Here is a 12,190-nt window from a genome sequence, read left to right as displayed (position 1 = left end):
ATCAAACAGGACCGACATGAAAAAAACGGTTATACATTTTGTTTACTCTGCTGAAAAATCCAACAAAGACGGGAAATACCACAAACTAAGTTTATCACCCGGAGCATCAATAAATCCTGCAGAGTCTAAGCGCTTACAGTCTCAAAGACCAGCAAGTAGACCAATAATATACAATATATGATTTTTCCAGCATTAATAGACATGATTTCTGTATAAATTTCACAACACAGGATTTATGGATTCACACTGATAAGATTTAAGTTTTTGGTTATTTCTTACAGAGCCTCGAAGAGGACATAAGCAAAAATATATACATCCTCCTGCATCCTATCCTATCCTATCCTTACCCATCCTATTATACTGTTATACTATATTCCCATCCTATTATACCATCATACTATATTCCCATCCTATTATACTGTTATAGTATAGACCCATCCTATTATACTGTTATACTATATACCCATCCTATTATACTGTTATAGTATATTCCCATCCTATTATACTGTTGTAGTATATTCCCATCCTAACTATTTAGGAGCAGTGAGCAGCCACAGTCTGACACTGGATAGTTGAAGCAGGTGCACTTCATGCTTTTGGGAGAAAGGTCTGGTCTGTTGTTCTGACTCTCTGAATGTGCACTTATCTCGTGCTCACAAATTAACCAAAATGTGGGGACAAATTGTATCTCGTGCGCACACGACAGCATTTCAAGCACTTGATGTAGTAAAACGTGGCCTCGACATATGTTTTTTCTCTCTATGGCCCTTACAAGGCTCTGTTATTTCTGTATAATTTATTTATTTAAATTTCTGTTAGTAGCTATTGGTTGTTTGATTCTGAATCCACTAATGTAACGCAACAGAAGTAGAGACTTAAAAGCTTTTTGTTGGAGCCCTCTATACAATAAATCTTTAACACCTGAATGCTCCAACCTCCTCCTCTCAGTACATTTCATACCGGTGGAAAGCTGCATTTTTTTTGGATGAACTATGCATGAAAGTTATTTCTTAAAACTCGCATTGCCACATACTGTCAGCAGCTTGTTGTTTTCCAGGATATTAAATCTCTATCACACATTGGCAGCTCTGTTTTATTCTGCCGCGGTGCTGCAACCTCTCATTAACAATTCATCACAAGTTCCATGGCAACCAGGCCTCCTCTCACAGAGAGAAAGTTCAACCACAGCCGTCCGAGTCACGATGCAAACACATGAAATATGAAACACAGGAGAGGCTCGTACGAGTGGCGGGTGAGTGTAAGTGTGAGTGTGTGTGTGTGTGTGTGTGTGTGTGTGATCAGCTGATTCTTTCCTCACCGTCCTCATTCAAGAAGAGCTTGTTGAACCGCAGGCCGCTGGGCTCTTTGCCGATGAAGCGGTGAACGTACTCGGTGCCGTGGTCGTGAACGGCGATGGCGTATTTGAGTGGCTTGACACAAGACTGCAGACAGAAAGGAACCTTTGTGTCGCCGACAGTGTGTCTGTTACAGAGAGACACGCAGATATTTAATTACACATTTTAATCTTTTGTATGCAAAAGGTTTAGGTCTACAAGGTAAGTGTTGTGGTATAATTTTTGCTGCTAATGTCAAAGTTTTGTTGTCATTTTTTGCTACTTTCAAATCATCTTTTGTATTTTTCTGGTCGATGCAAAGTCTTTACAGGAATAATTCAGTATTTGAGTTGCCAGTAACTCTAAATTCTCCAGAAACCAAACTATTCCTTTAACTATAAATTCAAACTTAACATTCTAAAATAACCGGAAGAAAGAATTGAAGTAGAAGAAGCACTTTCACAATCTAATAATGTGTTATGTGATCTTCTTGTTTCTCTCTGTAAACAACTTTTCTAATGTGCCGGCTTGTTCAAAGTGCTTTTTCAGTGAGATAATTTGGATTTCTGGGCAGCTCTCCTCCACAGTTCAGGAGTTGACTGGCCTGGTCTCACTCTGACAGCTGCTTATGAATACAAAGTACAAGAGATTTCTGCCAGGAACTGATGTTTTTTCAGTAGCTGAGACCCTTTGTGACCCTTCTGAGTCACTGTACATTAGTTACAGTCGAACATTCAAAAACACTAAAGCTATCTAGCACGAAAAAACACTTAAATTGTACCTCTGTCCGTCCACGGTGCACAAGGCGACGGCCCACAGGTCTGGGCTGAAGCGAGCCAGCTGGGGAATGTAGTCCGCCACCTACAGCGTGACACGGTACACAGCAGTGATTAAAACACATGAATAAACAACAACTCTAGGATTGTGGTTAATTAATTCAACAGAGATGGATCAAAACCTTTTCTTCTCTACATGTTTAACACTGTGATAAAACATCAGGACTGCTGCATGAATATGAAGAAGCTGAAAATACTAACAAATTAATTTCAAATTGGTTTATCTCAAATTAAAATGACTGTACTTGTTATTTTGATTCAGAGCCAGAGGAGATTAGAGTTCTATACTGAATGTTTCAGTGGACACATTCCACATGTGGAACAGTCTTGTTTTGTCAGTTTTATCTTTGCAGCAGCCTTCACTCACCTGCCCTCCGGACAAGTTTCTGGCGTTTTCAAAGAGGTCGTCCATGTGGCCGCAGAAGGACTGGAAGTCTGGGATGACAAACTTCTTCCTGAAGGCCTGAGTGAGCAAAACGATGTTGCTCTGGACACATCTGAGACAGGAGGGAAGACGACACTTTAGACTTTGAGGCAGCCTGCGAGTATGACCGAGGGGACCAGTCTTATTTCAGCCAAACAAAAACAAAAATTTTAGACATGCAAATCAACCCTTGAACCTTTAAGTGTGGACCTGCGGGTGTAGATGCTGATGTGCGCCATCTACAGGCAGAGAAAGTAACTTTGACCTTTAAACAATAATAATACATTTAACATACATTTGTATTGCACTTTTCATTCGCAGTGAAACTCAAAGTGCGACATGCTCAGCGAAAATAACAGGAGTTAAGATGAATAAGCCACCTGCTGGCAATAAGTGGTACAGCAGCTTTTTCTGCATGTTTTTTAGTTGTTTTGTGTCTGTGGTTTTATAGTAAACATTTCAAACTGCATAATATAAGAGTTTTGTTAACTGGAGCCGTTTTCTGTTGAATACTGGGAAGAGTTTATTCACTGAGTATCTTCTGCCCTCCTAGTTCTCATGGAAAAGGAAGGATGAAATAAAGGAGGAGGGTCTTAACCAGATTTTATTTTTCTACAGAGACTAGAGAGGTTGGTTGCAGGATCAAATGCCATCAATGTTCTCTCTGGAGAAAGACTATTTATGGCTTTCTTGTTTAATGGAATTTCCCTTCAAAGCTTAAATGTTAAAAAACCACTGCCTTCAGAGTCCTCAGTGTCCAAAATCTTGCTTGTTGAATTCTTCTGCTACTGGACTAAAACATCATGTAGTTAGTTGTGTTATTTTTTTCATGGGAAACTGTTTGCTTTCCTGGTTCGGTGCCTTCATTTCTAGCGTTTCCAGACTAAAATCTCCCAGTAACTTTTCTAAACAGTGAGTCTGTATCAAACCATTCGTACATCTTCAGATTCCTTCTGTTTTGTTTTTGGAAGTAGCTTTTTACTGGTTCCACCACACATGTGATTATGGTGGTATTTTTGACAGTGGTGGTGTCTTACTCCACCAACTGTTTCTCTAAAAATGCTGTCAGAGCTTCAGATTTTGTCCTGATCCTTTTTATTTCAGCGATTAAGGACCACAGATAGTAAACCTGCAACTCAATAAGGCAGTGAGGTGGAAGCTGTGCCTCTCCGGTAGCAGAGAGATTTGTGGCTCAGCTATCTCACTGCATCAAACCCCCGTCTAATCCCCCGTAGCGTGGAATCCCTGCAGGGAAAACACACGCTACGCTACACTCTACCGCCCGCTCACGTGCTTCCCTCTGTGAGGCTGAGCTCTATAAATAAGCCCGGGGAGAGGATGTGATGGATCCAAGCCAGGAGCGGCCGTGCTGGGGTCTGTTTCGTTGAGGCTTCAGCTCCCCGGTGAGCCGTCATATGCCCCGACTCACCACGCCACCGTTTCCCAAGCTGTCACCCAGTTCTGTCACACAAACGTTTCCTCTGGGGTCAAACAGCAGCAGCGCTACTGAGGCAGGCGGGTTAATGTTATTGTTTTCCACACCCATCCTTGTTTTGTTCCTTCAGTTGTGGTTCTAAGGCAACAAAAATGGTCTTGATTACTATATAAATATGTTGAAAACTCGCTGTACTTGTCTTAGATTCATAAAAAGTTACACTTCACTTCATAGTGACATTTCATATTTACCAGCTTTTGTTTTTCCCGTCTGTATTATAAATAATAAATGACAAATTATGTGGTGTTTTGGCAAACTAGCACATTTGTAAGTTACTTAATGTCATATGTCCAATTCAAAAGTGCTTCTTTGCCACAACAGACTGTGTTTTTAACGACTAATTATTTCCCACATGCTCACAGCTGATTTGACCTTTTATGTCGACTGGTGAAAGGTCATTCTGGGAGCTGTAAACATCTCTTCTTTCATCTCCTGTTACTCTCACATAAGGCAGAAATATCTTAAAATCTCTTAAAGCAGTTATACTACAGACTCCATATGTCTATTTTAAAACAATAATCTTTAACAGATGTTTAAATGATGCACATTTTGGAACCAAACCTTTAGTTTCTAACACATTTTCTATATAAATCCTAAATAATACCTTGTTGTCTGTAATTTGGAGCTTAAACGCTACAACATGCCAAATATTTTAAAGTCACAATAAACAACAACTGTCTTTCTTGTGTTTTAATCTGGAAGCTCCTGTCTTCTTGTTTCTTGAAAGCAGTGTATCTTGCAAATAAAAACTACTAAACAACTGCAGATTTTAGAGCAATCTTCTCTCTTCTCTGGCATTTATATGAAGCTGCACATCTGGATCTTTCATTATATTTATAGACATTCATTCAGAAAACTCCTGGATTTCCAGTGTGGCCTTTTTCCAGTATTTATAAATAAAATTTGGGAATAGAAAAATATAAAAATGTGTGCCATTTCTGAAGTAATATTCTGCAAAAGAAGTCAGTCGGTCTAATAAGAAACATACTTCTTGAAGAGGTGTCGGTCCAGCGCTCCGTCGGAGGTCGTTTTCACCGTCACCTTCAGCATCTCCATACATTCTTTCAGCCGGGGGTCTCCTGTGCGAAGCCCCGTGGCTTTCAGAGCCTGTAGACAGAGGAGGAGAAGGAGCGGCATGATTAAGACAGCTGGACAACGAATCAATAAAGCGACGAGCTGTAAACCGAAGCTCCTGAAGAGCTTAACGAGAGGAGTCACCCTGATCATAATTCAACCGGGGAGAGAGCCACACAGAAGCAACCTGCTGTTAAATTACCTGCATCACTCACATTTGTTTACCTGCTATAAATCCTAAAAGCACCTTTTTCCTTTCATATAATCTCACTCCTGTTTTTTTTTTTCTATGTTCCTTTGTTATTTTCCAGTTCAAATCACTGGTTCACTGCAGGGTGTTTACTGCTTTTAATGACCTTAATTTCTTGTTTTTATCTAAACAATTTGGTTGGTGTACAGTATCCCTGATTACACCTGTCAGTTAACCCTGCAAATAAAGACTTCAGCAACAAGTGAGGATGTGTGAGATGACTGGATGAGTTCATTTAAACGAATTAATTAAAATGTCTTTTCTGCCCTGAGAACTACAAGATCAACATCATTTTCTAAACACATGTAACTTCATATGAAGCAAACATGTATAAATCAAGGCTGTAGCTACCACTGAGGATACTGAGGTCATGTCCTACATATTTGTCTGGGAATTTGGGTGTGTAATGGAAAAATACAAAATGTTATACTTATTCTGATACTACTCATATTTTGGTGATATTCTATGATCTTCTGTTAGGGTCTAACTGCTCTTTTAGAGATAACAGAGGCCAGCCGCACCTGTTTACTGAGGTATAATGATGGACTGTTCAGAGCTTGATTGTATACTTTACCTGAGACATCTGTCTGTATCTGTTGTTGGTATTGTCCCTGCTTGAAAGTGTGATATTAAACTCAGTTTTAGCAAGTTTTGGGGCTCTTACATCTTGCAGTTAAAAACATATCTTTGGGCTCATTCTAGTATATTTAAATTTGGCTACTTTTAGATAAATGAGCATTTCTCCATTAGAGTTTTATTCCTGGCAGCATAGAAGAGGCTTAGAAACAGCATTTAGACTTTTCAGTAACTCTTTTCAATTTTCCAAGAAGTTTCCTGGAAAGAACGACATAATTTGGTACTAATGACAGAGAAAACAGGATGTCAGGAGACAATCAGGGAGAGTATAAGCAGCTGTGGAGGAAAGTAAAATTTACCAATCTTCCAAACACTCAGTATACTGGCTGAAACTGTTGTCTTCTGTCTATATGAAAATGTTTAAAGTGGTCGATGGTTTCAATATTCCACCAGACTGTGGAAAAAATATCTAATAAATCAAACAGCTACTTGTGTTAGCTCTGTGCTGGTTTCTCTCTCTAATGCGTTCAGGATGCTGTTTCTCTTTCAACTGTCAAACTGTGTAAGTCATTCAATCTTCAAACATGAATCCGACGTCATTTTCTTTCCTGTTCTCAGAGACTCACTGTGGTGAATTTGTGTGCAGGGATTTTTTCTTGGCCCTCTGCGATGGTGTAGAAGAGCAGGTCCTCCAGGCTGGGCAGGATGCCTGCCTTCCTTCTCCTGCAGGAAAGACAAATAAAAAACACACACACAGAACACAGAGTGAGAAAAATAACTCCACAGTGAGGCGTGTTGTGGTGGAAACATGGAGGGGTTTTACTGCAGCGGAGGGAGGAGAAAAAGCTTTTTTGACTGCAAGGAGAAGCAACTGTAATACTGCACTGGAAAACACTACCTTACACTGGCCTTACTTCAGTGTGTTAACCTGTGGAAAACGTCTAAACAGTACGTCACGACTTAGAAAGCTTTTCAGTCAAGTACTAGTCTGCTTTTTCACAGGTTAATTAATACGCTGTCATAAGGCCACTGTAAAGTAAACTGTTAATTGTCTGCCCTGCTAGAATACCAGCCAGGAATGTGCTTAACAAGCTGATTAGCGTGTAAGCTAACTAAAGAATTCACGGTATAGATTTACTAAGAAAACTGAAGCTAAAACCCTTTAAACCCAGAATGAAACTTCCTGAGTCATTTATCTTTGTAAATGTAGCATTTACTTCTATTTTATGTTTTTTGTTAGATTAAAATCAGGGGACAATGTGAAAGGAAAGCAGCAGCAACAACAAACGACGCTGCCTTAAAGGCACCTTGGTTCGCTCTGTGCGTGTGTGTGTGAGGTTGCAATGTCAGTGCAATTCAGCCCAATAAAAGCACAATCTGTGATTTGTGATGACTGGGCTGTATCTGTTGCCGCGGTGACGTGGAGGCATGACATGGCCCTGGGTAGTCACTGCTGAATGTTGTTCAGCGGTTGGAAGAAGGTTAGAAAACGACCACCAGCCTCCCACTGAATGACAGCGCGGTCTCTACTGTGGCGGTTAAAAAAACCCCCCTGCAATTACACCTCGAGCCACAAGATTACAACATCACAGGAGGTCTAATTAATTTCCTCCAGAGCTGAGTGAGCAGAAGCAGATGTGGATGCTCCACAAACATTCATGTCAGCCAATTAGATTTTAATATTTTATTGTTTAACTCTAATTGGATTTGGCTCCATGTGCAGTTTAATTACAAATGCAGTGACACTTGCAAATCAACTGCATACATCATTTAATGTCTGAGGATTTGTTATTGATACTTTCTGCTTATGATTTGTAATTTGCTGTATTTGATAACTAGCTATTTTAGCTTGTAGCATTAAGAAAAGTAATGCTAAAACAGCAAAAACAAAGCCGTAAGTTTGTGAATTTAACAAGCGTTAAGGCTGCATATTGTTGAGTTTAGGCTTTTTTTATATATATATATTGGTTTAGAGAATATAAACATGTTAAACTAATAAATTTCAACCACACTTTTCCATGTATTTAAATTTCCTGAACCTCTGAATGTCTTTGTGCTGCTGCAAAAACCTTTCTTCCCCGTGCAGATGATTAAATAATCTTCATCTTTACAATGTCTGCTGACTTTTATAGTCTAGTAACGTGACCTGGCTGATACTCTGAGCAGCATTTCCACACCAAGTCGTCTCTGGGAGGAAAGTTAGTAGCGTGTCAGGAGGTAGACGGGGGCGACCGGCTCTCACAGCAGGCTCTCTGCTATGATTCATACCAACACCAAATTGGATTTGTGCAAAGCTCTGAGTGCCAAGGCTCACGATGTCCCTGCAATGCATCATGGGGGCACCGGCCAGCGTGCTAGGAGAGGATTCTGAGGGTAAAGCTTTAGTTGGCAGGTGGATCCTCTCAGCAGCCAGTCAAGATATACGGTAAAGCTGAATTTTTGGGACCCTTGGAAACATGAGAGCAGAAATCTACCAGTTTGTAATTTCAGACTCGGTAATAACAGGATTTCCTCTGGATTTATTCAGCAGCAGTGAACTCTGGAAATGATAAATGAGCCAGTTTTGCTATTAGAAAAGCCAATTAACGGATATGTGGGTCTTCAAAGAAATCATCAAATGAAGGACATGTTTTAAAAGGGTCATTTGAGATATTTTAGTGCTCTAAATGAGATACGCTACAATGAAAAACACCAGTCAGCTGACGGCAGTTTTTCCTTTCTCATGTTTAGCAAGAGAAGCTTTTTCTATATTCTACATGTTTCTTACTGTCAACAAATCCCATGAAAAGACCGTCACAAGTTATTCTGCCTCTCAGTACTTTCATAACCTGTTTCCAGGCCAACTGGTTCCATCACAACACATTAATCTTTACAAACAGCTCAGAAATATATAGTTTTATCTTATATAAAGGCTCAGTCCTTTCTCTAACAGCTGGCATCTGAATGTAGTTTTAAACAAACGTTACTCAGGAGGAAATCATGGATTTGTTGGGGACTATTTTTAGTGGCAGATTAATTCACATTTGGTGCTCTACTGAATATTTCCGGTAGCAGGATGTTGTATGTGGGATTTAGTTAAAATAAAAAAAACAAAAAAACAACAGCGGACATGTTGTGTAAAAATTGAGCTCTGCAGCACAGAGGAATAAGATACATCAGGCTGAGCTCTGATGCTCAGAAAACAGATCAATTCATGGCTGGTTTTGGTCTTTTCATGGGATTTGTCATGACAGCAAGAAGAATATAGAAAATTGCAGACTTAACCTTTAGGAAATATATAAAAATAATGTGTTTTAAACCATCCGACTTACACTACAATCATAAAACAAACAGAGGAGTGAAAATTTTAGCCGAGCTGCACTGCTGCAGTAAACAACAGAGGAAAGAGTCTGTTTACATGTAGACGTCATTATCGTTATTATTTAATTAACAGTTCCACACAGTCGGAAGTCAGAAATTCAAAGTGGAAACTTGCAACAGCCAATGAACAGTATATCAAATGTATAAAGCTATTATAGATATAACTTTACAACTGAAACTACATGTTATTTTGATAGTTTTAAGTCATGAATATATTATTCTGACTTGCTTTTTACTTGTTGGGAGTCAGAATTTCTGACTTGTCGACACGCGTGTGGAACACAGAACTAATACTGAGTTAAAAATAATTCACATGCAAATCTGGATTAGCATGTTGTTGCTCATAGTTTGTTGTTGGGTCCATCTCATTAATGAAGGTTGATGCCTGCTGGTGAGGAAGGAATACACATCACAGAGTGTGTGTGAGGAGGGAAGGATGGAGGGAGGGATGGAGGGAGGGAAGGAGGGATGGACGAGGTGAGGTGGAGGAGAGAGGGAGTCAAGCGCAGCCGCTGGGAGGAAGTGGGGTCATTTCAAGGTAAGGGAGGACTGAAAAGCGGATGTCGGCTTTCCGCAGAAAACCTCTACTTCTACTGGAAAACAGATTTAAAAAAAAAAAAAGAACCACTAAAACTAAAATAAAAAATAGAAACATACTTACAAATGCAAAGCAAGCAGATCAACAACAGGGAGAGAGTGTGAAGAGGGAATACTGAATTAGTTACAGTGACAATGACATTTACACAACAAGACAATACTATTGAGATAAAAACAAAATAAATACTCAGATTATCCAGTAAAATTTAAATTTAAACACAAGTATGAACAGTGGGATACTTCACAGCTGCTGTCAGGACGACAAAAAACAACAGAAATGAATGAATGGAAAGCACAGAAGAGTCCATAAACCTGATAAAAATCACATTATTAGATTAATCAAAGAGTCATAATATGCACTTTTCACACAGTATCAGCAGTAATGAAAGATTATCAAACAGTAAAACCTCAGAAATAAGAAGCAGCTCTGCGTTAAGTCGGCCTGTGTCTAAAAATAAACCTCAACCTTGGTTTTAATTATCATTCAGAGATGCTGCGACAACATAAAAAACAAAGAAAACAAACTTCATACAGAAACAAACATAAAGGAAGCGTCCTTGATTCATTTCACACATCTCATCTTAATTTATTCCAATTAAATAAAATCAGTGACACTTTAAAGGAAATATATATAACACTGAAGTACGAGGCTGTTTTGTTAACGAGGCCTATGTGTGAGGTTTGAGCAGAGGGAGCAGCATCACCAGCAGGTTAAAAGGTGGACGCTGGAACATCTGGACCAGCCGGGATCGTCTTATTAATCTACCTCAGCTGTCCTCATTAGCGCTCTCCCTCTGGCCTGCTATTTCTATCCCTCCCTCCCTCCCTCTCTGTGTGTTTTTTAAAAGGTCAGCTGAAATCCGACACACACACTGTTTGTTTAGAAGCCGAAAAGAACTCAAAGAACGTTTGTCCAAAACTCTCCCGGCCTGCTGTTTCTTCGTCAAGGAGGAGGAAGAGGTGTTTGTTATTAAGATAATAATCCTCAAATCTCTACGAACCAGGTTGAAAAACAGAGAGCGAGCTGAAAAAGTAGTACAAAATGCTGAATTGGAGCTTCAAAGGAGTCATTTTACTAACCTGAATCTCATCAAAATAATATTTTTTGACTGATTCTCTACAACAACAATTAATGTAAAATCAGCTGTTATTCTCTACCTGAAAACTATTGTGTTTTCTGAGTAGTTCAGAAGTTTTGAAGGTATTTTTGAGCAGAGCTGCAACGATTAGTCTATTAATCAATTAGTCAATTGAAAGAAAATTAATTGGTGACTATTTTTGATAATCGATTCATCGTTTTGAGTCATTTTTTAAAGAAAAAATGCCAAAATTCTCTGGTTCTAACTTCTTAAATTTAAATATTTCCTGATTTCTTTATCGTTCTCAGGAAACTGAATATCTTTGGGTTGAATCTTGGGCTTTTGTGAAACAATAATCAACATTTTTTTGACATTTAATAGCCCAAACAAATAATCAATGAATCCTGAAAACGTGTCCGGAGTTGGCAGTTGTCTTGTCATCACCCCAGTGTAGCTGCTACTGGGAGGTCAGCTGGTTCTGGGGACGCTGAGGGTCGATACGGAGGTCGGAGTCAGTATGGATCGAACAGTTGGATGCTTCAGCTGAACTAACAGCATGATGGCTTCTCGGGTGAATCGGGGTAAGAAAGTGTGTCACGGCAAACAGCCAGATAGGATTTTTTTTTTTGCAGTTTTAGCTTCAAATCTCCAGTTTTTGATTCACTTTTAATCAAACATACAGTACGAGGAATTCGAATTAAAATACTGTAAAACAAAGAAGTCAAATTAACTTGTAGTCCAGCTCGGTTTTGTTTATCTGACACACTTTTGGTTGCTGTCAGAGACGCTCGTATTGACATGTGGAGGTCTGTGTCTGGATAGAGTCGTCTGTAGTAGCCGCTGTGTTTGTTTCGACCCAATCGATGGTGCTGGTTTCCCTGCCTCACAGATGTCATGACAAACTGGTTCGGGGTGGAGGCAGACATTAAAGCGGGAGCGTTGAGAGGCGGCGCTGCACAAAATCAATCTGTGAGAGTGACTCATCTGCTCCCGGAGGCCCTGACAACCGCTGGGCAGCACGCCAGGAACTGCATGCTTTGGTGCAAAAACCATGGAAAAATGATGTAGGCGGGATGAGCTCCACTGCATTACAAACATTTTTAACCCCTTATTAGCTGGAGCACAGCCTCAGGACCCCTTATAAACCAGACTGGAGTCGAGGCTG

At 39.7% G+C, this 12,190-nt stretch overlaps 1 protein-coding gene across 3 annotated transcripts in view; it reads right to left on the bottom strand.

Annotated features, from left to right (window-relative positions):
* LOC137177377 (glutaminase kidney isoform, mitochondrial) overlaps positions 1 to 12,190 on the bottom strand; it is a 34,368-nt gene that overhangs the window by 15,594 nt on the left and 6,584 nt on the right. Inside the window, exons 1-6 of one of the 3 annotated variants that reach the window (XM_067583651.1) lie at positions 10,011 to 10,720; positions 6,616 to 6,712; positions 5,078 to 5,196; positions 2,538 to 2,667; positions 2,116 to 2,195; positions 1,319 to 1,482 (exon numbers count right to left, since the gene is read on the bottom strand). In XM_067583651.1, the coding sequence (XP_067439752.1) occupies positions 1,319 to 1,482; positions 2,116 to 2,195; positions 2,538 to 2,667; positions 5,078 to 5,145 (442 nt within the window). In that variant the 5' untranslated portion in view covers positions 5,146 to 5,196; positions 6,616 to 6,712; positions 10,011 to 10,720. Of the gene's footprint in view, positions 1 to 1,318; positions 1,483 to 2,115; positions 2,196 to 2,537; positions 2,668 to 5,077; positions 5,197 to 6,615; positions 6,713 to 10,010; positions 10,721 to 12,190 lie in introns of those variants that run through there. The other 2 variants (XM_067583649.1, XM_067583650.1) reach the window with 2 other exon arrangements.

Source organism: Thunnus thynnus, chromosome 24 (genome assembly GCF_963924715.1).
Source record: "Thunnus thynnus chromosome 24, fThuThy2.1, whole genome shotgun sequence".
Lineage (NCBI taxonomy): Eukaryota > Metazoa > Chordata > Actinopteri > Scombriformes > Scombridae > Thunnus > Thunnus thynnus.
This window is presented reverse-complemented; position numbering and strand designations above follow the sequence as displayed.